This window comes from Camarhynchus parvulus, chromosome 3, assembly GCF_901933205.1.
Source record: "Camarhynchus parvulus chromosome 3, STF_HiC, whole genome shotgun sequence".
NCBI classification, from domain to species: domain Eukaryota; kingdom Metazoa; phylum Chordata; class Aves; order Passeriformes; family Thraupidae; genus Camarhynchus; species Camarhynchus parvulus.
In genome coordinates this window covers 87,784,635-87,811,917 of record NC_044573.1, presented here as the reverse complement: position 1 = coordinate 87,811,917, position 27,283 = coordinate 87,784,635, and the positions used below count along the sequence as shown (strand labels likewise).

Genomic DNA, 27,283 nt, shown 5'->3' with positions numbered 1-27,283 from the left:
TTTTATTTTTTCTCTTTCTTTTCTCACCTCTTTTCACATTTCCCTTTCTTATTTAGTGCTTTCCTTCCTCATTCTAATTAAACTCCTATTTTCCTGCAGTCCTTGAGAAAGTCCCAAATTTTCATGCCTTTATACCAATATATCTAAGAGGTTTTATTCTAGGTCAGCAGCAACGACGATTTTATGAGTTCCCATCTTTTGCTGGGGAATGGCATGGGGGCCTACTGTCACTCTTCTAATTAAGTTCTCTATTTATGGGATTTACTGAGTAACCACCAAGAACCAGATGACTATAAATATTTACTCTTCTGCTGTCTGTTGCCCATCTCTGGTTGCATTAGATTCAAAGTGTGTAAGTGCACAATATTTAAAATTCAGTGTTAGTCCCTTGTCAGTTTAGTTGAGCAGTAAAGCATGTTATGTGCTTTGCTAAAATAGAAGCACAGTCATTGCAGAAATATTTCCTGCTCATGTTCTTGAGATGCCTAGTTTTTGATAGGTATACAGTGTGTTATTTGAAAAATTCAGCTGTTCAAGTTATCTTTGAATTCCACAGTTTACGGTCAAGTGGACTGTCACTAAGTTTTTTTAATGCTGAAATTTTTCTTTTGAATTGATAACAGATTTTCTGAGGACTGGTTGGAGCTTTAGATTTGCTAAGGCTACTGTTTGCTGTCTGATGCTGTGGCTCCAGTTTAAATGTTATCTTTTATGTCTTGTTGACATACAGACTGGAGAGGTGAGATATTGGACTTTAGACTTGCCTGCTGCTGTGGTATGAGCTTCCAGGGAGAATTCACATGCCAGTGTAGTGTGGTGGTGGGGCAGAGGTCTCCTCTCTTCTTGGAAGCAGCCTCTGCTTCCAGCAAGTGTTTCACTCCACTGCTGTAAAAATAGGGTGTTAAATCTTGCTTGAGCAGTAAGTAACCCTTAATGTGACAAGAACAGGTAAATTTGTGGCTGCAAGTTTTATTCTAGTGTAGTGTTCTCATGGTCCTAAAGTGCCCAAGGAGAAATCCAGCCTCCATGAAAGCCCAGAAATTCTTTCGGACATCCTTTGAATTCAAAACCCCAAAACTTAAGGAAATAGTGAGGCAAGTGTGAAACACAGGTGGAGGATGAGATAAAAATCAGAAAAAAAAAAGCTGCTGTTGATGAAAACAGAATAAAAGCAGATGAATTCCTCTTTGTTGTTGATTTTCTTTTTCAAATCAATTAAAAAATATTTTTGTAGTGTCAGGTCCTAGTCCTGAGAGATTAAATGGGCTATTTTGAAATACTTTGTTTCTTTAGTAGAACTTATGATGTACAGAAAATAGAACTAAAGGCAAGGCAAGCAGAGACTGGCTAGTGGTAGAGTGAACACTTCCCTTCAAGGAAAAATGTTTCTTCCTTTTCATGGAATAAATAGTTGTAGAGAGCCTCTTAATTGGCCTTCTAGCAACACTCTTTGTGCCTGGGCAGCTCCCTGGAGAGGGGGAGCTGTCCCCTCCATGGCACTGACAGGGAGCCCAGCCCCCTGGTGCCACCTGCAGTGTGGGTTGGGTTTTGGGACCCTTGGCTGACCATACATTGGGAGAAACAAGCTGCTGATGGGAGCAATGGGCAGCATCCCTTCACATTCATTAGTTGCTCCAAAAGTCACTTTAAAAGGTGTTATTAACCAGAAGGCTTTTGTAAGTAGCAGAACAAAATGCTTTTGAAAACGATAGTCTTAAAGCCCAGTGTTCAAAACCATGTGCTGTGCTGCAGTGGTAGTGCATTAGTGGGAGAGAGAACAGCTTTTTGTTGTGCAAAGACCGAATGAATAATTCAGAATAGAAACCTGAAGTTATTGATTCCTGGGTGTCCTTCAGGCAGCGCACGGTTTGCAAATGGCCTCTTAGGTCGATTGCTTTGTGAAATGTTCAGGTATGACCTTAATGGCAGCAGGATCAACTGTTCCTGATAGACCTCAGTCATTCCTTGCTGAAAGCTGGCACTTTACTGACACTAATGGTTATCATTTTAGATAGCACTGCTCTCAGTATCTTCTCTTCCAGCCATGCAGTTAAAATGTCATTTAAAATTCCCCACCTCTGCTTTAAGAAATGAGTACTTTGTAGCTCTACATTGGTATTAAAGGATGAGGCACCTGGTGTTGGTCTAATGGTAGAAGCTTTTTAAAAAATTCTCAATTTAACACCTTTTGATTTTGAAACACACACAGAAAAGCTGCTTCCCCCAACCTTGCTAAATAAATTAAGACTGATTCCTTGCTGTGCTGGTGCATCTAAATGAGCACTCTCATTTGTATACTCTCTTCCCAGTTTATTCTCACAGCTGCTGCAAACTGTGTTGGGCACAACTTCCATAAAATTCTACTTCAATGTGGTCCCCAGCCTGCTTTAGCCATTGAGTGCAGCTAAAGTATCAGTCTTTCCTCCTCTATTTTGGAATTCCATTGTTTAGCTATGCCTACTGTCTTACGGGTGGAAAGAGAAATATTTCAGTTTTTCTCCTAAAATTTTTTCCTGTTGTATTTTCAGGACTAATTCTAAAAGGTCTTGAAGTGTTTTTTTTTCTTTAAGACATTGTCCTTCTGAAAAAATAAATAAAAATAACTCTTGAAGAACATCATCAGTTAATGGTGTAAAGGAGTTTGTTATTTTCCCTGGAAATATGCACAATTGCAGTTTATTCATTGTGTACACATTTTTTCAAAAATCCTTCATTTGGAGGTAAACCACACTACTTAGTATGATCTGTAGCCATTTGCAAAGCAGCTCAGCAAGCAAACTGGGGACTTTTTTGGTGTTTAATTAAAGTTGAGATGAGGGAGTAAAGTAACCAGGAAACAGTGACGAAAAGTAGTGACAAATGCCACAAGTTAAAGCTGCAAAAGAGGAGGAAATTTTACAAAGTTTTAAAGGATAATGATGAATTGCATCACAAAAATCTCTCTGCCAGTAAGAAAATAAATAAATAAGCAAGTTCAAGTCAATAAAAACTGTGCCACAGATTTTAAGTTTATTTGATCCTTTTTAATGCATTCAGACTTCATGACTAATTGGGAACAGGAAAGAGAATAACTGAAACCAATAAATTAAATATGCATGAAATATAGGCTAGCTTGACCATGTCGATATTTTTATGGCATGCAACCCCATTGAACCAGTTGACCACATGATTTATGTGTTGTTTTTAAAGAAAATGGTTTATATAGGTGCTCTTACATGAAAGAATGAGTATAAGGAGAACTAAGTCTGCCATGCAATGACTGCATGATGAATTAGAACCACTAGAATCAATATGCTCCCTATTATAGACTTAATATATTAATGTATTAATTCATTCTCTTTTTTGTTCAGTCCATTGTTTGCCATTAGTTCTCAGCATAGATTTTATTTAATATTATTTATTCCTTGGAGATTGTGAGAGATAAAATTCTAGCATTTGCAATTAAATGTTGACTTTTTAATTAATTGTTAAATTATGCATGGGCTTATTTTTATCCATATACTTTTGATGTATCTGTATCTAATAATAATTTATATACCAGTTTAGAAGTACTTGGGTTTGATCTAGCTCCCTTTGGGCTACTGTAACTGTGCCATTGGCTCCAGTGGGAGCAGTTTTTGCCCCAGTATGTGGACTCCAGACAGTGAACAACTTCAAACATTTAATCATAAACATTACCTAAGTATTTTGTTCTACAGCAATATTTCATATTCTCTGGAAAGCGAGGCTTGCCCTTAGGTAGTGTAGATGTGTGACAGTGTGAGGACCTAAGAAGGCATGATAGAAGAATAAACATGTTATTCCTGTATGGAAAGGTGTTCTCTGTTAAAGGCATTTATGGTGCTTTGAACAGGGACACTTCAATGTAATCACATAGCATCACAATGCTCCTGTACTTAGAATACCTTGATTTTAATTGGAATAATATTTTGTCAGCCAACCTCAGTATTTTTTACCTACTTCAGGCCTGTTTGGAGTGTATTTCCTTTGGTGAGGATTAGTTTTAGAGCTGAGTTTAATGTTATTAGCATTACATTTGCATTCTTTAAACAATTCCTCCCTGGTAAGTTACATTTGACAGCATGTAGTACAGGCCAAGGATGGTGAGGCCAAGTTGGAAACACAAAGGGTGAAGAGAAGCGGGTGTACTGAAACACTGTGGCACACTTCTGGCCAAAGAAAGTGTGGCTGCTGTTTATTGGAGGCATTGAGCTGTATCAAGAAAATTGATGGTGGGTTTTTGGTCACTAACTTAGCATTGGAAAGAGAACTGTGTAGCAATGGGGAAAATAATTTATCCTCATAACTGACAGAAGGGATAATGTGGAATTCTGCATTTGAAAACCTGCCAAGGAGCCTCAGTATTGTATGTAAGAAAGGCATTTCTGTGTCACAGCTCAGCTCATCCCCAAGCAGGTGTGCAAACCACACTTGCTGCTCTGTTCCCTGCCTGCTGCAGGAGCTGCAGTGGCTGCCTCTGGTGAGAACAAGTTTTGTGAGTGAAATGCCAGCCAGAGAGAGCTTCAGCCTGCCAGATTCAGAAAGTTGCTATCAAAGCTGCTTTGTTTGATAGGTCTGGACTGGCTGGGAGGGGCTGCTTCAAAATGTAAAAAAGGAAGGTAATTTGGAAGCAAGTGGTTGTAAATCCCAGGCTCACTTTTCAAAGGAAAAAGAGAAGTGAGAAGTAAAAGCAAGATAATGAACTGGAGAAAGCAACAGGTAGGGTCTCCTGGGGGAGTAATACAGGAGAGGCAGAGATGCAGGAGATCTGGCAGTTGTTGAAGGTGTTTGTGTAAGAGGCACAAAGGCAGGCTACAGCCAGGCAGAACAGATAGGAGACATTGTATAGAAAATGCTGCTGCTTTCAAGGTGTGTGAAATACAAAGGAGCTGTACAAGAAGTGGAAATAAGGGTAGCAGGACTAAAGGTTTGTATAAAGGAGTTAATAAAGCAATGTGGGGTAAAATCAGAGAAGTACAAGGTCCAGAATGAATTAATGTAACATGGAAGATCACAGGAGAAGGACCCTGTGATTATGTCAGAATATGAAGAAAAAAGAAGTATTGTTTAGAAGTACATTACCAAGGAATAGAAGAAGATAAATAGTTTTGACCCATGTAGAAGTGTCTGAATTACGTTGGTCTCTTTGTTCTATAAAGTGCTGAAATATGTTTTAATAAGATGAGGGTGATATTCAGATAAGGAAGCAGCAGGTTGAAGAATATTTGGTAAGGGACATTTTCTTGTCACACAGCTTTATTTATCCAACAGTTAGTAACTTACTGATTTGTAACGTTATATCATTCTATTTAAGAAGTCAGAGGAGGGGGGAGACTTCTAGAAGTCTGCAATTACAATAAGCATAATACCTCTCTCCCAAGGAGAAGAAAAGTATGAGGAGTTACAGACCTTGCAGGGTGATTTCTCTCCCAGGGGAGACTGTGGAACATCTGATCTTTGAAAGCAGGTGAACAAAGGGGAAGTGTGCAAATGGTATGTCTATACCTTTTTACATGCTACCAGATGTAGTCTTAGCAGATCACTGCCACAAAATTGGGATGAAAGGATAGCTGATAGAGCTTGCTGGGGTATTGCCATTAATAATGGCTGCAACTGCAGCTAGAGCTGGTGCTGGGAAGAGCCAGTGCCCTTGGTTATTGCTGCTGCCATGGGTGCTGTCAGGTGCTGCAGCAGCAGCATCTGGCTCTGGCAGGCAACACCCATGAGCAAGGACCTTCCACTGAGAGGGAGCATCCCAGTGCCTGCTGCCCTCACTGTACATCATCTTCAAGTGAGGTTTCAAGCTCTGTGCCTTTACCTTTGCAGGGAAAGGTACACCTGTTTCTCTCTGGCTCTACAACTCTCTGGCTCCAGCCTTTTGTCATAGCAGCAGCTGTCATTCTTGCCCTGCCACAAACCTCACAAGATTCATTCCTTGCCCTGGGCTGTGTTGGCTTATGCCCAGGGAGCTCCAGGAACTACACATGAGCTCTTCACCCTGCCTGTGAGCAGCTTAGGAGACAAGGAGGCAGCTGTAATTCTGCTTTCTCATAGACACAATTGTGGGCACTTGGCTGTCAAACTCTGCATGGCTGCCTCACTTCTGATCTCTGCGTGGACAAGAGGCTTGTAGCCATCTCTAACAAAGTAGTAAGAAGATAAGTTTTCTTGGAAGATCAAGAGTAGGTTGTGATAATTAGAGTTTGTTTAGTCTGAAGCTAAGAAGACTGAAGGGAGACATGATAATGTGTCCTCAGTATGTAAAAAGTGTTTATCAGAGGCTGGTGAACACATGATTTCTGAGGTCAAACTTTAGAGGAAGGGACAACAAAAACATCAGTTTATTTTACAGGAGATTTAGTTCGAAGATTACTGAGGAAAAATGTCCCTCTCTGTAAAGCCAAGTAAGTGTAGTCAAAAGCTGAAGCACTTGTACTGTGTTAATTTTACATTTCCTTCATTTGGATTTTCAAGAATAAATTAGAGGAGTATCTCTAGTGGTTTTTAGCCAAACTGAACAGAACTGAGTAATCTGTCTAGTCCTTTTTAACCTTACACTTTTACTATTTTCTCACAGCAGTGTAAGGCACAGCCCTTCTCTGGTGAAGTATAATTCAGCTTTGGAACCTTGAAGTTGATTGCTGCAAAATTCCTCAGCAAAGCTTATATTTTTTATTACTTTAGTGATTTCAGTCTGCATTAATCCTACAGTTCCAGTGAGAATGCCTTCTTTGAGATGGTTGCCATGTAAAGTGAAGCTTAGTGATGTTTGCTTTATATTCTTGTTAATTGTTTATCACATTTATACCTTTGTAAATAAAATATTTTTTAAAAGGGAGAACAGATGTTACTAGAGAGCAAATCCACTTGGTTGTGAGTCACACTTTCTTTGTTTTAGTTGTTTCTGAAATTTATAAATATCTTTAGTCTTACATACAAAACCTTCAAAACAAAGAGTACTGATCTGAAGAAAAATCTAAAAGAATTACAGTGGTGCAAAAGAGGGAAGAGAGATGGGAATGCTGTGCCTTGACATAACAACTTGTGCAAGCAGTGCTGTTGGCTGGGAGTATGAGTGGAGTGGCATGGAACCTCACGTGCCCTGCCACATGTGGCATCAGTCCCTCATGTTCTCTTTGAGCTATCCACAAAATGAAGGTTAATTCAGTGCAGTAGATTGTAAAACTTGCTGGACATCTCTGTGACTTTATATTTTAGAACTTTAAATTGTAGCAGTGATGGAGTAGACATCCATTTTATTTTAGTAAATATGCATTTCTGCTTGTGAATCTGCAGGGGCTCCACTGAGGTGGATTTGCTGATGCCAATATGCAAATTTACAAGCAGACAACAAAGACTGTGCCAAGGATTAATAGTGGTGAGGGTAGTGCTGTGATAGTGATAAAAAGTAAGTGGAGTGGGACCTGGAGGGATATCCTGAGTGGCTGGATCAATGCTGGTTGGAAAGAACCTTTGAGCCCCTTCGTCAAAATGTTTTGAGATGTGTCCAGTTCTGTGCTCTCCAGTACAAGAGAGACATGGAGCTCCTGGAGTAGGTCCAACAGAGGGCAAAAAAGATTATTTAGGGACTGGAGCATTTCTCTTAGAAGGAAAGGCTGAGGTACCTGGGCTGATTGAGCCTTGACAAAAGATGATTGAGAGGGAACTTTTTAATGTGTATGGATATCTAAAGGATGGGAGATCTCAGGGAGATGGACCAGGCTCTTCTCAGTGGTGCCAAGCAATAGGACAAGAGGCAATGGGCTGAAACTGAAGTGCAGGAACTTCTACCTGAATATAGGAAGAACTTCTACACTGTGTGGATGACCAAGCACTGGAATAGATTGTGGAGTCTCCCTTACTGGAGATATTCAAGAGCCATCTGGACACAATCCTGTGCAGTGGACTCCAATATGAAGGCTGGACCAAATGAACCATTGTGGTCCCTTCCAATCTGGCTCATTCTGTTTTGGTGTTAATGGTCCCAATTTTCTTTTTCTGTAGGAAGCGGGAAGGACTTGTGACATTTAGGATACTTGCTTAAAGTTCTTCCGTATAATGATGCTGTTTCAAATATCACGTCTACAGAAACCCACAAAAGGGCTCCTTGATGTGTGTGTTTATGTCCTACTGTTTGATATATATGTAAGATTATAGCTCTGATTGCACACTTGCTGATTTGGGGATTAGGAAAATAGTGGAACACATTTCACAAAACAAAAATGTGGGAAGTTAAGAAAAATATAAGGATGTTTAGCAAGATTTAGCAATGGCCGTATTAATTTTTTTTTAATTGAGCCAGAGTACACTTATACCTTAAAGTCATACAAATATTTTATGATTAATAGAGTTATCCAGAGACATGTGGAATAATTGAGGGCAGGGGCAAAAGAGAATATGTGAAAGCAATGGATGATTGAGCTGTCTGGGAGAAATGTGAAGGTTAATGTGGAAAAAAAAAGTGACTGATTCGAACTTGAAATACAAGGACAGGCTATTAGAGGGATGGAACACAGGAAGGGTGTTATGGTTGTCATGATAACAGAATGTAAAGCATTGGCCAGGGGAGACAGTGAAGGATGAATCCAAGGATGCAATCAAGGATGAATCTTCAGTTAGAAAACATCTGCTATAAACAAAGATCAGGGGCGTAGAACTCGCTCTGTAAAGGAGACTTGTTTAAATGTTCCTTAATAAAATCCTTAATAATGCCTTAATAAAGGATTGAGGAATCCCTTAATAAAGGAATTGAATAACATTAGCTGTGTCTGCTACTTGTGAGAATTAATATCCACAAACATATTCAAACAGAAAAATTCCTCCGGAGTATGATAGAAAGAACCGTTTATTCCCTGTGAACCACCACAATTGTTTCCTGCAGAGTGGATTATTAGACTGTCAAAAGCAAGGAGTGAAAAAGAAAAGAGTGTAAATGAGTTTTGGAGCCACTAGGCCTAAGACTGGATTTGCCAGACTGTGCTAGCAAGGGAGCAGGAGGCCAGAAGAGCCCTGGCCCGAGGGTGTGTGCCCGCTCGCTGCCAGTCCTGGCTGCGGGCGGTGATGGGGAGCCAGGCGGGGTGTCCTGGGTGATGGGGAGCCAGGCGGGGTGCCCTGGGCGGGGTGTCCAGCCCGGAGCTGCGGGAACAGCACCACCTGCAGCCCCGCGGCTCCTGCACACAGCCTCAGTGCTCCTCACCAGGATCAAATCCTCTTCAATAACCCTGCGTGCTTGTTTGCGTTTAACAGAATGAGTGTAGTATGGGATTCAGTGCAAAACAAGCATTGACCAGACTGTGTGTTTGGAGTTGGGGTTTTTCCCAGCAGTAAGTTTTGGGTTTAGAGCAGGAGATGTGACTTGGGAGGCCGTGGGTGTGCGTGTCAGTGTGCACGGAGCTGTGGCTCCCTGCTCTCCTGGCGTGGCACCAGGCTGGCCATGGAGCCCAGCTCAGCGCCTCGCTGCCCCGCGCAGCGTGCTGGGGGACGTTACCTGGAGGGGAGGGGGCTGCAGTGTCTTGAGCCATACTCATTCTTACGTGGGGGATTGTGAGACATCTGTACAGTAAAGTAAGTACTCTTGAAGATTTTTGAAGAAGCAGCTTCCTTGGCAGATCAGTCACGTGGGAATGTTTTGACAAATCTCATATTTTCACAATTACATGCTTCATGGCTCTTGTTACAGCCTCTTCAGAATTTTAGAGTGTTTCTCATAGCATGTGTCAGGCTAGTAAATCTTTATTTTTATACACAAATACATCTTTTTGTATTAGAGGGATTTTTTTATTCGTTACTTATGGCATAGATTTGTTATCATGCAGTTAGAATTGCCACTGTGATTTCTTAAGTTTTAAAGATGAAAGGACTAAAACATGCATGTTCTCAAAACTTACAGAAAACTGTTTCCCCCATAAGTATAATTTTTAATAAAAGTTTTCCTTTAAAAACAAGTTAAAGTATGTTTTTAGGAAGCTGAAACATTAGGGAAACTCATCAGGGTATCAGGATCTCAATAGTGGCCACAGAAGTTTTTCAGCTCTTTGAATACTGATGGCATTTGCTGTGGAACACTGTAGTCATAGGAGCTCTTAACTATTTATCTATTATCTTGATGAAAATTGTTTTACTGTTACTGAAGTGAGTGGGTGTTCTGAGATCTTTCTCCCACAGTCATTGACTCAGATTCTTAAAGAATGAATTTGAAGTTTATTGTGAAACTCACAGCTGGCCTTGTGCCAGCTGTCATTTGGACTTATCTGTGACCTCAGTGGTAATTAAGGCCTGACCCTTTTTTTCTCCTAAACACACCCCTTACAGTTCTAACTTTTGAGCCTTTTCCCATTTTCCTTTGAAAAATCAGTAATGCTTTATGTTTGGGCTGGGCATTTAATTAACTCTGCTTCCAGAGGCAAGGAGAGCAGTACTTGAAAAAGACTTTCCCAGGCAATGTGGTCTGAACAGCCTCAGCTGGATCTGTAATACTATAATTCTTGATAACTCCTGGGTAATGACACTGATTTTGTAAAGACTTGACAACTGAACTTCAGTTATTCAAAATAAATATGGTTCAGATTTTATTCTAATTTTGCCTGTTCTGGAAACCATAAAAAAAGGTCTAATTTGGCATATTCTCACAATGATCAGTTCAGCTTAATTATAATATGGAAAGGGAGCCTTCTGATGTTTTTAAGGCAGATATTTGATTATAGTAGTCTGCTTTCCTGACCCTGTAAAAAACAAAAGGGCAATTTTGCAAATAAGTGAGCACAAAACTCTGCCTTGTTTCCAAGTCATGCAGCTTGCCAGGGCCACAGTGATTACCTCACCTGCCTCAGGGATTTCCTGGTGGCCTCCAGTACATGGACGTTACAGTGAGTTGTTCCTGCTTGATCTGATTTTATTCTCTCTCCTGTCTCTTTTGCCTCCACTCTAGATTCTGCAGCATATTAATGTTTGTTTCTGCTTCTTCACACACTATTTCAGTTGAGAATGTGCTCTGTACATTTTAGGAGCTGGTCTGGAACACACTGCATCCTGACATGAAGGTCTGAAGGATCTGTGTGTATGTTGGGCGTGCACCCACTGTATACACAGAAATGGGCACAACCCTATTTTCCTGCCGTATTTACTTCTAATCAAGAAAAAAGGGTGTGACTCTTGTTTTAGTAGAATCATCAAAGAGCCCTAGAACAGTTTGGGTTGGAAGGGACCTTTGAAATGACAGAATGACAGAATAAGCTGCATTAGAAAGGACCTACAAGGGTCATCCAGTCCAGCTCCCAGTTCTGTGGAACACCATTCCCAAGAATCGTGCCATGTGCCTGAGAATATTGTGCAAGCACTTCTGGAACTCTGTCAGGCTTGGTGCTGTGACCACTTCCCTGGGGAGCCAGCATCCTACCACCAGAATCCTACTACCAGAATCTAGAGTGGAGGCGCCTTTGGGTGAAGAACCTTTTCCTAATACCCACCTAAACCTCCCCTGACACAACTTCAGACCATCTAGTCCAATCCTCCCTGCAATAAGCAGGGTCATCTTCAACTAGACCAGGTTGCTTGGAGTGCCATCCAACCTGATCTTGAATGTTTCCAGGGATGGGACATGCACCTCTCTGGGAAAATCTGTTGCAATGTTTCACCACCCTCACTGTAAAAAATTTCTTCCTTATATCTGGTTTAAATCTACTCTCTTTTAATTTAAAACTTTTACACCTTGTCCTATTGCAACAGGCTCTACTAAGAGGTAGGTATGACACTGTTGGAGACTGACCTGTGCATCTCCTGTCCATCCTTGTCAAGACTGAGCTGGTTTTGCTTGCAGTAGTGGAAGTGACAGTCCTTCCCCTTCTACCATATAACTGTAAGCAGCCATTAGTGTGTAAAACTATAGATTTTGTTCTAGAATCAAGACAAATAATATCAACAAAAATTGTAAGAAACAATTTTTCTGTGGAAGATGCCTTGTTTTCTGCTGTGACTGATGGCAAAACCAGAGATCACTATGTGCAACTTTGGTTCACTAAGCATTGGCATCTAGGACTGCTTGAGATATACAAGGGTATTCAGTACAGACATCTGTGGGGGACTGGCCAGCAGGACCTAGGCAAACATTAGTCCTTCTGGAGAAGAAGGGAGACCAAGTGGTGTAGCCCCTGCGCATAAACCAGCCCTTTGGGTGGTGGCCAGGCAGCTGAATCCTGCTCTTCTTTCCCTGTCAGGCAGACTGCAGGCAGTGGTGACAGGTGCCATGCTGCTAGCTCACAGAGGAGGAGGGCAAGCCTGGCAGGCCAGGAAATCTTATAGAAGACACAGAACAGTGTGAGGGTCTGAATGGAAGCTTTTGGAGGCAACAGCCATTTCTTAGTCATCATCTCTGAAGTGTCTGACGTGATGTGGTCTGGGGTCAGGATTCAAGCTTTGTCACTGCTACAGTACTAAAAGCTGTTTTTTACTGGTGATAGTGCAGAGATTCCCCAAGGCACTAGACTGCAAGGCGTAAGCTTGCTGGAAAAGGATGATACAGAAGTATCTGAAGCTTACGTCAAGGAGAATGGAGCTTTCCTTACCACAAACATCATAGATTAAGATCAGAAGATGAATCACTTCTGAAGCAGCGCTTTACACTCACTCTATCTCCTTTTCACTGGTGAAGCCATTTTGCTTTCCTTATTTAAGTTTTGTCAAATGCACCTCAGCCAGTCTGTGTTTCCCACGTCTTCCTTAAAGAATCTCTTCTCATGCCCAAATTATCAAATCTGCCACACTCACATGGCTATATTGCAAAAAGTTGCCTGAGGCAACATCTAACCTGCTTTGTGTGTGGACCTTGTAAAATGTCGGGCTGACAATTCTGTGATTTTGTTCAAAACCACAAGAACTGTTGCGAAATTTTATGGGCTCGGTAGATCCCACACATCTGTCCAGGGATTCCCATCTGCATCCAATATTTGTGATACTGTGTGTTACGAAGGAGGCTGAAAAAGATTTCATTATATGTGTTGGGAGACAAGAGTTGCCCAGGTGATAGTTAGAGGGAGGTGATTTTTCAAGCTTTTCCTGAAGTGTCAGTGTAGGATCTCTTGAGGAGTGCAAGATGCTCCTTTTGGAAGAAGTGATCTGATGCTTTGAGTGAATACTTGCTCACATCAGTTGCCCAATTATGGCATTTTAGATGCACATCTGTTGCTCAGAGTATTGGAAGAAATTCCTTATTATGTTGCCCTGTACCAGGATGACAGGCACAGTATGTACTAAATAATTAATCCTCACAGTCATTGCCAGCCAGTGGCATAATTAATACAGATACATAAGGTGTACTGCTGGTTTTCCTGTTTTGACAGCCCTGTGCCAGTTTTTTCATATCCAGTGTGAGTTCATCTCTGAAGTGTCTGTGATTTCTAGAAAGATAAACTGGGGAAGATGGTTGTCTTTGTAATACTTAGGAAACCTCAGAGCATAAGAAACAAACAGAAGGTTAACAAATGTGTGCTGTGAGAGACAGAATAGCAGGATAACAAAATTATCTTGCATCTAATGGATAAAAAAAGCAGACAGAACAGAAATAGTGGTATTTTCTCACCCCACAATTCAGATACCTTCACACTGGGCAAATCCCTTGCATTTTATGTTGAAAAGAGTGTGGGCATTGGCTTGGTGCTGCACAAACAGTTCTTTAACTGTGCTGTGCAGTGTCTTTGAGATGTACACCACATTCCTCTGTCCTTAACCTTATGTCCTCTCCTGTGCCTCTGGCCACCAGCCTGTGCTGTGGGTCTATTCTGGCTGGGGATTCTGCTTTCCAAAGAGAAGTGGAAAGTGACATGTTCTGGGTGGTGGGACGGGCAGCCCTCTCACAGGGTTTTGTCATAAAGAAAAGTTGCCTCCTTTTAACAGAAAGAGTTTAGCAGTCAGTTTGATATAGTCCTTTGAATATAGAAATATAATGTGGGTTAAAAATTAAAGATTCTTATGCTTCTCATCTTTCAAGCGTTTATCATAATCAAATCTTGTACCAGGGATATCAATTATTTATATGGCTTCCCTTTTCTTTGCTTTCACCAGAGATGTAGTAGAAGAACATCTGTTCTTTGTTCAGCTTGGCAGCACTTTAGTATTATCAGAGAATTTTTTTTCATTAATTGCTTGCAGGATTAAAAAAAAGTAACTAAATTTAAAATGATACTATTTTGTGTATGTGTGTATATTAGAGTATTGGATTGTAATTTGGCTGTGCATGTAGAGTCTGTGTAAGCGTTTTGGAAAAGATGTGTTGTAATTCCTCATGGAACAGTCTTCTAGATGACTTGTTCTGGCTAGTCTTCAGCACAAGCATAAATATGTTCTGATGCTACTCTCAGTTAAGATGGTGGTGTTTGTGAAAACAGATTGCAGGATAATTTCATGTTTAAAATTGGAGTAAGAAAACTTGAACTAAAAAGCTAATCTTAGGTATGGAGATAGTTTTTTATGCAACAGGATGAATCTCAAGGTTCCCCCAAAAGTGTAGCAAACCAAGTTGTTGTATTAAGTTGAAGATCTGGGTTGATTCTTGCTGCCCTCATCGCACACATATGTTGGCAGTCAGAGTGTGTCCCATAGATCTCATGTTGGATGTACAGCTCATCTCCAGCAGAGATTAGGAAGAAGAAAATTTCTGATGTTGTATTTTATCCAAAGCTTAGGAAGTTTCTGATCTGGTGGTTCAACAGGAACACCAGGGAGCTGACTTTAAACTGTAGCTGGAAAGCCCTCAACCTCTGCCCTAGCAAGTCAAGAATCTCTGATTCTGAAAAATTAGGTCCTTTGTGTCACATTCAAAGAGCAGCTGGCTGGAATTGCTTAAACCATTTCAGATAAAGTTGTAATTAAGCTAATGGTAAGAATCAAGAAGTTGGCCTGTGAACAGATATCTCCCAGATTTGTTGTGCCTGTCAGTAAAGGTGGATCTTCCTTCTGTCTCTCTTGTCATTGCAACCGCTGACTAGATCAATCCAATGTCATGGTTCTTTGGTGTGATGTGTAAGGTGGGTGTGTGAGTTGTTGGGAAAGCTCACTAAGTACTTGGAAACCTGAGGTGACAATACATGCTGTTAGTTGGTGGATGGCATGCTTTGATTAGGAAGTGTGTTACTTCCAGCCTGACTGCAGTGAACATGCATGCTGCTGATAATATATATCTGTTGGGTATTTTTTTAAAAATCCATTGCATCTAGCTACTGTTATCATAGTGGTCATTATTTAGGTCCAAATAGGAGATCTGATATTGTTTAAATTGTGAGATACTGATTTTTTTTCATTGCCGCATGCGTTCATTACCTGTAACTTAATACTGTTTTTCTTTTCATTAAAGTGATTTAAAGTGTAATGAAACTCTGCAAGTGCAGACACAGATGGGAACTTTGTCTATTACAATTAACTTGCATTTGTTAATTTGTCATGAAAGTGAAGAAATTTAAAAAAGCAATGCTGAGGTATAGCATCTGAGGTTTATGTGTATTTTAAAAGATATGTATTAATATGAGTGTGAATTCTCAGCTATAAACAGGGATCATGTATTTATTTTTTGCATTTATCCATGCAGGTTCGAAAGCATGTGAATGACCTATATGAAGACCTAAGAGATGGACATAACTTAATCTCACTTCTAGAAGTCCTTTCTGGAGACACCTTGGTAAGCTTTTAGATCATAATACAATGGTTTCAGATTGTTAATTATGCATTTTCTCTGTCAACTCCTTGTGTATTGACTGCTGTAGATTTCTTTGATATATTCTGCAATCTCTGACCTGATACCAAAGACACAAGTTGTATTTCTGTTGGTAAATATGCTGGTGTGAATTCTGTGGGGGAGTGCAATCTGTTCTCTTTGTTTCTTGTGGCTAGTGAGACTTCCTTTCTTAATAGGGTAATGCACTATTTCTTCTGCTCTTTCCTTTCCTTTATTTTCTGATTTTTGTTTTAACAAATATTGGATGCTTAATATCTTTTTGCATTTAAGGGAGTAACTTACAAATAACAAAGATCAAATGTCCCTGAAATTGTCTAACACACTCCTCAGGTGTCATTTCCTTTCTTTGTGAGCATTACTTCCCTTGCTTGGTATTTGTTCTCTTCATTATGTTCTTCTTTTCATGCTCTTCTTTTCATTTGTGGTCTGTCTTGTGTTTTTGCTGTCCTGTCTCCTGTCTGTTGTATTCATTAGCCAAGAGAGCGAGATTTTTTGAAGACCTTACGGTTGGTGAGTTCAACAGAAGCATGCGCAAATGAACAGCATGAGGATGTGGAGGATGAGGATAAGGGGGTAGGTGCCGACCCCCATAACTGTACTAATGCAGTGTTTGAAGTGTGGTGTCTGCTAATGTAAATTCTTAGTTTGGTGTGCTGCAGTAGTGGGCTGTAGAAAGGACAAAAGGACTTTTGTTGATAAACCAGGATACGTGTGTTTATGGTGGAGGTATGGTAACGACAAATTTTTATTCAGTCTTTCTGTGAGCAGCTAAAATGCAAATGTTCAAGATTTCTATTTGTTTTCTGTCATTAAACTGTACAAAACCATGGTGCAAATGTATACTGGACAACACTATCAAGAAGCTATAATTTTTTAAAATAATACATAGGGAAATACCATAATTCTATTCAACTAAGACCTTTTTTCTTAACTTGCAAACAGTATTGTCCATATACAAGTAATTTCAACAAAGACTTGAAGGTTCTTCTAAGTGAAATCAATAGAAAAAATTGATTTCCCTTAATTAGAAGCACCAGTTTACTATTTGCATGGTGTGTGTGCCATAATATTGGGTAATATCTCGAAATAAGGTAATTCAGTGTGCAGATCTGTTTGTTAAAATTTACCATATGTAGTAGTGATTTTTATCAAAGCAGGTAGATTAGAAGTTGAGTGACAGCTTTGTGTTGTGGCTACTAAAAATACAGATAGTTTGTAGGGTTTGTCTTTCTTGCAACAAATGCTGAATTATCAATTCTCTATATTTTGCCCATCCAGAAGGGAAATATCTACTCATAAAGTGTAAAATGTTGGGTGCTTGTTAGTCTGAGTGAGCTGTTTCATGCCTTTTTAGACCTTGCATTTTGGTATTTGCTAAAGCGACTTGCTGTCATAGGGCCTGAGTGCCTCCTTGGCTCCTGTGTGTTGTGCTGCAGTTGTGATTTCAGTGTAACTTGTGTGCTTTTTTTCTGGAGGGCAGCATAAATCAAAATGCTGCATTGTTTTATAAAAGAAATATTTCCCCTCTGAGATGCTAACTGTGTATTTTGGGATTTACTATACCCTCCTTGTTGTGGAAAACCAAGTTCCAGGTCTGCAGTCCTTCATTCCATCCGTGAAAGCTACTTGTTAGCAAGGGCTGTAATGCTTGATCCTGAAGTTATTGGTGTGAAAAACAAGGGGCTAAATAGAAGATTCTGTAATGGAAATTAAAATTCTTTTTGTTTCAGTTTATGCTTTTTATTCAACTTCATTTTCTTATGTTTCTTTTTGGCAAGCATCTGATACTCCATAGGGGGAAAAAAAGGCAGTTGAGGAAGGCTTGGGCTTATCTGTGTGTTTCACAGTGGTTGTCTGAGGAAATGCTCATATTCATGGCTGATCCCTAGCAATTATAGTCCGCTTCAGTTTATTGCTGTGAAAGTTTTTGAAAAATCTGAAATAAGGAAGATTAGAAGGACTTGGATATGATGTTGATGGTATAAATTTAACTGCTTTCCCATGCTGATCTGTGAACAGCTAAGTATGCGTTTTCTGTGTGATTCTTCTCTTGGGTGATTTTACACTAACTGCATGCAGTTTTGCCATGTTTCCATTAACACACCACTCATTTTTATTTTGCAATTTCTTTTTGATAGTTCTGACTTTGCTTTGAGGGGAGTGATTTGTTAGTTTTTTTCATGCTTTAAAGTTTTCTACCGGCGTCAAGAGTTTAAACTTACACTCTAGGACTGTTCATGTTATATGATTCTGTTTGGAGGAAGATACTTTATTAAATGCTTTAAATAAATATGTATAGATATCATAATCATTATGCAGTCATACCATTAAGCCATGAAGTTCCGTACAGAGGTAAGCTTTTCTGTCACAGAGTTTACTAGAACAATATAAAGGTCCATGACATTACTTTTGTTTTGTTTTGCTTAATACACTGTAAATATTTTATAATAATGTTTAGTTTCTGTAGGTAATAGCCCTCTTGGCCTTAATAGTACTTTACAGGGAACAGCTATCAGCCTGCATGGATCAAAGTTGCAGCTGGGGACCACTCTTGCCATCCACTGTACTAAAAAATAACTACAGTTAAAATAAATAGCTAAAGCACACTTTTCCACCAAAGGTATTGACTTCATTAAAGCTGTAGTGCTTCAAATGTTCTACATGGTATATTTAAATCAGACTGTTTGTTCTTTTGTCTGATGAGAAAATCTCACAAGCACTCTTTTCCACTTGTAGCCCCGAGAAAAAGGTCGGATGCGTTTTCACAGACTGCAGAACGTCCAAATTGCACTTGACTATTTGAAAAAGCGCCAGGTATGATGAAACCAATAATAAAAAAAGAATTAATGAAATTTTTGTCACCTATAGCTAATAAATAACAAATTTGTCCTGCTTTGTCTCTTTTGCATGTTGTCTAACAGCTGCTTCTGTAGGCTCAGCTTTATGTCATGCTTGAGATGGTTAAGAGAGATGTGGGAAAGGTAGTTTTACACCACCCTTTCCTGAGCAGTAACAGCACATTCCATGTGCTATATGCTATTAAAGAGGAGAAGGTTATGGGTGACATCCTTAGGAGCTGCTTATAGTAAATTTAATTGTCTTTCATGCTGCCTAGACACTAGCTGGTATGCAGTTTTGTTCACAATCTTATTTTTAGTGCAAAATGCCAATTCAAATATATTAGAATGTTGTATGAGTGTTCCTTGTTTTAATTGTATTAGTTTTGGGAAAACTTTCTCAAATTTTGATCCTGATGAAAGCAAAACTGGTCTTTTGAGATGAATTAGAGAGGTGACAGAGCCACCTGGGCGCTGTGGAAGATTCAGGCTTAATTTCACTTGTATCTCCTTTTAGCCAGATACTTGAGATCCACACTGTTACAATTCTGCTATTGTGAATTTCTTTCTACTTTTCAATATCTTTTAAATGCTTACAGAAGCTTGATTTCTCCCTTTTCCAAAGGGAAAATAAAGGGATTTCTCCCTTTATCCAAAACATGGAAAGAAAAACTGTTCCTTCCTATCCATTACATCCCAGTGAATTGACACTGAAAATCTACTCTCTGATTGGTTGATTTAAAAAAAAATCAAATTGTTTTTGCTACTTCAGAAGTTTGAGAGAATATGAGGTAGCAAACCATAAACAGATACTTAGTTTTGTTATGAAACCAGGCGTTGTTTTGCATTTTGAAATTTCAAACCTGTCTTTCGGGTCACTGAATGGAATGTGTACACTGAGAACAAAATCCTCCTTTGCTGAGTTCAAAGCAAAGGGCTTTGGTCTTGGCAAATTGTCAGTGGGGCTTGCTTGATTAAAATTTTTGCCCTCTAGTAGGTGTTTCTAAACTGTAATTAGGAGTTAACTGGCTCAGGTTGGCTGTGTAACCTGCAAGTACAATGCTTTATTGTGATCATAAGGCAGAGAGAGCCTATATATTGGTAATTTTGAAGCTTGACTTAAGAAATGAACAAACAACAAGCTGTGGACTACACTGTCTTTCTTGCAGAGAGTGGGGTTTTGGCACTTTTTTTCTCTCCAAATAGTAAAGGTTATGTCTGCAGATTAAAAGAAGGACATACCTTTGCTTGTTCAGTTGATAACAGGGTATATGTTGAAAAGGGTATATGCATGAAACTTTACTAATGTAAGCATAAAATGCCTTTTAGCTGAGTCATCTTTAACTGCTAGGTTCTATGGATGCATAATACATATAGAGAAATGAATTTTTAAAATAAAATTAGAGAAAAGACCAGAATTATTGAGATCACTCTGGGCGTGAGTTTATGGGAGCGTAATAACAGCAGCTCTTGTTTTAATCCTATTAAGCATTTGTTTCTAGCACTATGAATGACTTCAGCATCAGAAACTATAATAATTATTGTATTTTTAAGCCATTGTTTACTTAAATGTGATACTAAATTCCTAGTTTTATCAAGCCAGACCTGTGTTTTAGCAGGCCAGTTCTCCTGCTGCTGAATCCTTGTTTAAGTACAGAAAAGTGTGGGGTGGAAGAATGGCAGTGATAACTTCCAGTGTCAGCACTGCCCTGGGACTGATACAGCAGCTACAGATCATTACATTCATGTTATCCTGCCCTCCTCTGTCGTGCCTTCCCCTTTTGACAAGAGCTGAGGCAAAGGGTATTTGGCATGGGGAGCAGATCTGCCAGCCTAGTGACAGCTGAGGAATGTCCTCATCCCAGTGTGAGTGGGAGAGGGCAATTCCTGGCAGGCCACTTACAGGCAGAGTGCAATTCCTTTCTGCTTTTGAGAATTAAAAAGTCCAGCAGAGTAGGCTCAGGAAGTGAGTAGTGCATCCTTAACAGTCATGCCTGTGTAATGCAGTATGTATTTGTGGCATATTTATTTCAGTTTTGCCTGTATTTTCTTTCTATGATGGCAGGTGAAACTGGTTAACATCAGAAATGATGATATAACAGATGGGAATCCCAAATTGACTTTGGGGTTGATATGGACCATAATTTTGCACTTTCAGGTAAGCCTAGTTTTGCTTGACTATATGTTTTTGGTTAGTTTCTTGCATAGTTGCGAGGAATGTCAACGTAGACAGGACTCCATAGATTTTATCTCTTCTCTAATGTGTTTCTAAAGGTTTGGATGATGTATCTTATTTCATGATGTAAACTGAATCTCAAGATTTTATTTGCTAATTTCCTGTCTGTGGAGTGAGAGTAAAAAAAGCTTCAGTTTTGAACATCATTAAAGACAGTAATTTATGTATTCCTTCCAGTATTTGGACATATCCTTCTAGTTTTATTCTACAGACTTGATTTTATTAGTATTAAAATATATTGAAAAATGTTGAATATTTTTTTCCTTCAGGATCTGCTGCTATGAGTATTTTAGCAAGCTATACTCACAGCCTCTTCTAGTAGCTCCTCCTGTGTCAGTATTTGTTTCCAGCCCCCATGATGGTGGCATGGGTCACACTAGGTGGCACTCTGGTTGTTGTACACTGGTGGGATTGTGTACAGTATAATGCAGCCTTACAGTGTGTGGTGTTAAATTGCTCCTCAAAAGGAGGCTTGCATAATGGCCCTGGCTGTAGATGATGTAATTCAGATGACAGATAATTCCCATTTAGTGACTGCAGCATTGTTAGCAATGAACTCCCTGCTGTGCAGGCATTTTAAATGATCAGAAATTTGCAAGATAACACAGAAAAAAACCATGGTTCACTTAGGAGTATTCCACACTGAATTTATGACTGAAAAAAAGATTTCTTAAAAAAGCCAGGAAGGCTGCTAGGATCTAATGTGTCCTTCTGTGAATCCTATTGTGGAGCAAAGATATGAATAGGGCCAATGGTACCCAGATATAAACAGGGTGCACATCTTACCCCAGACAAGCACACAGAATAAAGGAGAAACCACTAGCAAGGACCTGGAGCTCCTTCAGCTCCCCTTGTCATGTCAGTCTTTGCTCCCACATGGTTATACAGAGAAAAAAATGCTGGGTTTAAATATATTTAAGCATGACCTACAGAATTAGGCTGTGATTGAAGGTTGCTCTATTTTAAGAAATAAAGATCATTAACAACTTACTAATAGAAGCTGTTAGTGGAAGTTAAACCTTTACTTGATATATATTTTATGTTTCTGAACCTGATTATTAGGCTTTTGCGGAATGAAATTTTTAGTTTTTCTCATCAGATGAAGCACAGGACATCTGGCACAATTTTAGGTGCTTGTAAAAAGTCGTGAACGTTGGTGCTGCCAGTTGTAAAAAATGCATGAAAAGGAAAACCAATTTATATAAATGACCTTCTTTAGGTGAAATGGTGTGGCAAGGATTTTCCCCTGTAAGGTAGTCAGCTCCATATGAAGTATGTTGAAGCATTTAAATTGTAGCCAAAACACACTTCACTATGTCCTAACCCAAATAACAACCAACTAAATATCTGTAAGTACAATTCAGCTCTTGTAGATGTGTCAGAGTAGAATATTTCATTTGGAGGAGAACTACAAGGTTCATCTAGTGGGACTGCCTGACCAATTCAGGGCTGACTGGAAGTTCAAGCATGCTGCTTAGGGCATTCTCCAAATGCATCTTAAACATTGACAGGCTTGGGGCCACTTGTCTAGGAAGCCTTGGGGCCACTTGTCTGACCACCCTCAAGGAAGAGAAATGCTTCCTGATGTCCAATCTAAACCTCCCCAGCACAGTTGTGAAGCATTCCCATGTGTCCAGTGACTGGATTCCAGGGAGAAAAGAATCAGAGTGGTTTGGGTTGGAAGGGAGCCTTGAGAATTACCTTATTCCATTCCCCCTTCTGGGGCCAGGGACACCTTCAAGTAGACCAGGTTGCTCAGAACCCTAAACAACCTGGCCTCAAGCACTCCCAGGAATGGGGCATCCTAACATCTTCCCTGGGATCTGTTCCGTGATCTTCCCAGGCACAGAGGAGAGGCTGACAGGTTGATAGTTCCCAGCATTGTCTTTTCTTCCATTTCTGAAGATGGGTTCCCTTTCAAAGAGCTCAGTGCCTCCCTCCAGTTCCCCACAGAGTGGTGAGGTCACTCTTCAGCCTCCCTTCTCCAAACTAGACAAACTCAAAGTCCTCAGGTGCTCCACTTAGAACGTGCTTTCCATCCCTGCCACCAGCTTTGTTGCCCTTCTCTGGACATACTCAAGGACCCTCATAACCTTCTTAAACTGTGGAGACCAGAACTGCACATAGTTCTCAGAGTGAGGCTGCACCAATACTGGGTACAGCAGGATAATTGCCTCTCCCTACTGGCTGTTTGGGCTGTGTTTGATGCCCCCTACTATGGGGTCTGCCATCTTGATGACCTTCTTTTTCAAAATAATATCTTTAAAATCGGTGAAAAAGTAATTTTGAGGATGACTACTGGTGCTTGACTAAATATTAAGCCTCTTTAATAAACATGAAGTAACTGAAGAACGGGATATGTAAAAAAAGATATTCTTTTTGTTAGAATGGCTGCAGTAAACCTACACTGAATGCAGAAGGGATTTGTAAAGTGATGTAAGACATATGCCCTGCACTAATCTGTGCTTCCATGACATTTCATGCATGACATTTCCTTCTATTTCTCTTTAATATGGCAATTCAGTGTCTTTGTTACCCGCATATGGCCCCTTTGGGTTCAGAATGTGAAGTTCAGAAGAATGTACATACTTAGGCCTCAAGTTGTTTTTTTTCTTCACTTAGATTTAAAATGAGGGAAAAATCTGAAAAGTGGAGTCTTCACCAAGGGATAGAGCTTTGTGACAATAACTGTGTTTATGCGTGGAGTAGTCCCATACTTATGGTAAAGTTGTGATTAGATTCAGTTTGTAAGACACCTAAATCCATGTGCATGTGGGGAGGTATGTTCTTATGCAATTGTCTAAATTGTCCCTTTAATCTGATAATCAGAAGGATAGAGATTCAGTTTATACTGGTACAGCCTAGACAGTGAATCAACTAACTAGCTACTAGAGGTTCACTTCACTCAACTAAACATAAACATCTGTGTTGTTGGAGATTTATGGGACACGCTTGTGAGTATGAGAAGCATGACCTGGGTCTTCTGGGAAACCCAGCCTCATCTGGGAAGAGACAGATCAGGCAGGATAAACTGCTTCTTAAATGGTGGAAAACATGTTTAGCAATGGATTTGAGGCCTGGAGGACTAGGCAATACAGAGGGTGAGGCTGATGGAGTAATCCAGATGACCTGAAGGAGCTGCCTAGGGTACCTATGGAGCTATTCACTTGTCCAGCGTAGCTGCTGTGTGTGTTCTGACATGACACTTCATATCCACTAACATTTGCAGTGGGAAGCAGATTTCCTTAGGTCTTGTGGTGTAAATGCTGTCTCCATATGGATATCTCAGGTATTTTAAAGTGTCTCAAATATTCTAGATGGTCAATTGACTTTCTTATCTCTCTGCTTCAGGGTGTGAATCATTGCTGTTGATTGAACAACTAGTATAGGGCTTTGGATTCAGTCTCCTAAAGACAGGTGCCATTTGAGTGATACCTGAGGTATCCTGGAGTATGCAGGACATATGTGTGGAGTTCTTTGATGAGACACCAGACCTGTGAGAAGCTCATGATCTTCTGGACTTGCAGCTGGAGGCCAGTTGGGATATTGCAGGATATCTCAGAGCTCCAGAACCCCATGTTGGGGGAACTGAATCCTGCCCCCACTGCATAAAGGGATCTCTTCAAAACCTAGCCAGTGTGTAAACATGAGTATCTAGGCACTTAAGTGGGGATGTTTTGAACTGAAATATCCCTTAATTTTCCCATCATTTGCAGAAGTAGTTAATTTCTCAGTGAGCATAAGAAGCTCTTTGCTGTGTGATGTTACTGGCTCAGCTACACATATTCTAATAACACTGCAATCTGGGAAGCAGTCAAGAGGCCAGAGATTGTTTTTTGTTGTTGTTTGTGGCTTATTGTTTCTCTGAGTCATGGTCCTTATCTGGAGGGTATTATTTACTCAAAATAGAAAATCCTTCTGATTATTGGAATGAATTTAGGAATGATTTAGGGGAAAGACATGATGAAAAAAAAAAGATAATACATATTTGAGGATTATGTTTCTCTTGCATCTGAATTATATCTAGAGAGGGTTATGGCTTTGGGAATTGGTATGCATAACTAGATAAATATAAATGTTCCAGCACTGACTTCTGCAGCTGCACAAGTCCAGAAAGTATCCATTCTTCTGTGTCCCAAGTAATTACATAAGAGTTACTGAAAAGCTGGAATGGGAAATCTGGTGGATTACTAAACTGAATATGTAAGAAAATAATTTGTTCTATGGGTATTGAAAAACCCCAATGCATCTGTGTTGCTAGGATTTATGCAAGCTTTCAATGTACGTATTTCACATGCTTTTAATAGTAGGTGGCTTAGTTTAAATTCAGTTTCATAATGTAATAACTGTTATCAGTTATTTTCCTGGCACCTGTAGAACATGCTAAATCAGATTATAGTATTTTGTATAATCATAGACTGTATGTATAAATATACAAATTAATACTTTAATGGACTCCTTCAACATCCAATACATTTTCACTGACTACATTGGAGATGAGCAACTATAAATGAAAGCAGCATTTGTCCTCATAAAGGCATCACAATTTTAGTAAGATTTAAATTCAGTGAAAACTGGTGATCATTTCTTTTCAAACCTCTGCAAGCATTCTTTAACAAATGTTAAATGTTTAAAATCACTTGCAGTTGGTTAAAAAAGCATGCTGAAGCAAAAAATCTTTGAACTTCCATCTAGTTAAAAGTAGACCTTTGTGAACTCACACGTTAAAAAATTTCAGGAAGTTCTAAGTAATGACTCAATAGACTTCTATTTCAGTTTCATCATCATTTTTCAGCTCAGGAACTGCCATTAAACACTTTTCCTTCGACTCTTCCCTGCTCTTTGCCTTCAGACCTCTGCAGGGGATGCTGCTTTCAAGATTCTGGTCAGTGATTTTTCTGTCCAGGTGTTACAGTACCATCCAGCCCTCTCCAGCCAGATGGGCACTTACTTTCTCTCAGGCCTCCTTTGACACATGTAACCTCTTTACATTTCTCTTGCTAGCCAGCAAATACTTTTTTTTTTTCCTGTTGACTCCCCATAAGCCTTTAAGAAAAAATCACTTTTGATTAGTCTGGCCCCAAGCAGTGTACAGACTGTTCATTTGGTCCAGCATCAGCAGCTAAACTTTTACCAGTGTTGGTGAAAAGGTGAGACAGATGGCTTTGTAAGGCTGTGGCCTTCATACAGGGTGGCCAGAGGAGGAGGCAGCTCAGCTGTGGTAGCCCACTTCAGTAAATGATGTGCAGAAGACAGAGGGATGTCCCTGGTAGGGCACCATTCAGTACACATGCTGCCTGCTTTCTTAAGGTGACCATGAGGGATCAGGAGAGCTGGCTCTGGCCTTCAGTCACCCTTCTCCTGGCAACCATTCCTGGTGCTGCTCGAGCTGTGTGCCCTTGTAGTCCATGGATTGAAATTTACTCTGCCTCTGCTTTAAAATAACCAGAACAGTTCAAGGTCTGATCTTCTTAAAGATTTAAAAATGGAACTATGTGGCCAGTTGTCCTGTGATTGTATGTGATGATAGGATAAAGTGTGTTCCGCGTGGTAGCTGCATTGTCTGTCATTAGCCAATGCCGCAGCATTGCCTGTCCTTCAGCAGTTGTTAGGGTGTACTCTGATATTTTATTTCTCAGCTGAACTCCTAGTTGTTTCTTCTGGAATTCTTCAGTGATTTATTAAAAAAATAGTGAAATTCCTAGGCCTTAGGTAAGAAAATGGGTGTGGAATTCTTGAAATTTCTGGGACTCATCTGAATCACAGCAAGGGTGAGAGAAGTATGAAGTCTCTGTCCTTAATGCCATGAAGCCATCAATAAGGAGCAAATTCCTCTTTTTGTTACCCATCTCACTGGATATAAAACCTCTCCTGTTGGTGGTTATTATTTGGTAGTTGAATATCTCTTTCAGAGTTTGAGGAGTGGTTGCCAGTACAGCTCAAACAGCTCCAAAATCTTTTGTTTGTGCTGGCAAGCCTTTGTTTTTATCCTTGTTTTCTATCTTGTGCTACTTTAATTTTCACTTTCTATTTGGCTTATGTTTATCTCTCTGTTATTCTGCATGTGACCTTAGGGCTGTGCAACAAAATGCTTGCTGGTTATCTGGTATGCTGTTTTAGTGCCGTGAAATGACACGTCCCATTTGTGCTAAACGCTCCATTACTTCTGCTGTGTTGTATAAACACACAAAAAAGAGGGGAAAGGGATCTTAGATCCAGATCTAAAATGCATTACTAGTAGGGTTTTGATAAAAGATACCTGGCATGGTTTGATTACCAAAGTAGAATAATTTCTCCTGTACAATAATTGCTAACTATATGAGACAAATAATAAAGCATAAATTTGCAGTGTACATAGGGCTAATGGTATCATAATTTTGCAGACTTAGAAATACACAAATATTCAACAACATTGCCATTTTAATGTGTTATGCACCTGTCCCATATTAAGAAATCATTGCATTTCCCAGTCACAGACATGCTTAACAA

General features: G+C 39.8%; 1 protein-coding gene across 8 annotated transcripts in view; it reads left to right on the top strand.

Moving 5' to 3' along the window:
• The window catches only part of LOC115902774 (dystonin-like), a 289,291-nt gene that overhangs the window by 89,418 nt on the left and 172,590 nt on the right, over nt 1-27,283 (top strand). For all 8 annotated transcript variants that reach the window (XM_030946564.1, XM_030946561.1, XM_030946560.1 and 5 more), the window contains 3 exons: nt 15,575-15,664; nt 18,458-18,535; nt 20,624-20,716. In XM_030946564.1, coding sequence (XP_030802424.1) covers nt 15,575-15,664; nt 18,458-18,535; nt 20,624-20,716 — 261 coding nt within the window. The remainder of the gene's footprint in view (nt 1-15,574; nt 15,665-18,457; nt 18,536-20,623; nt 20,717-27,283) is intronic.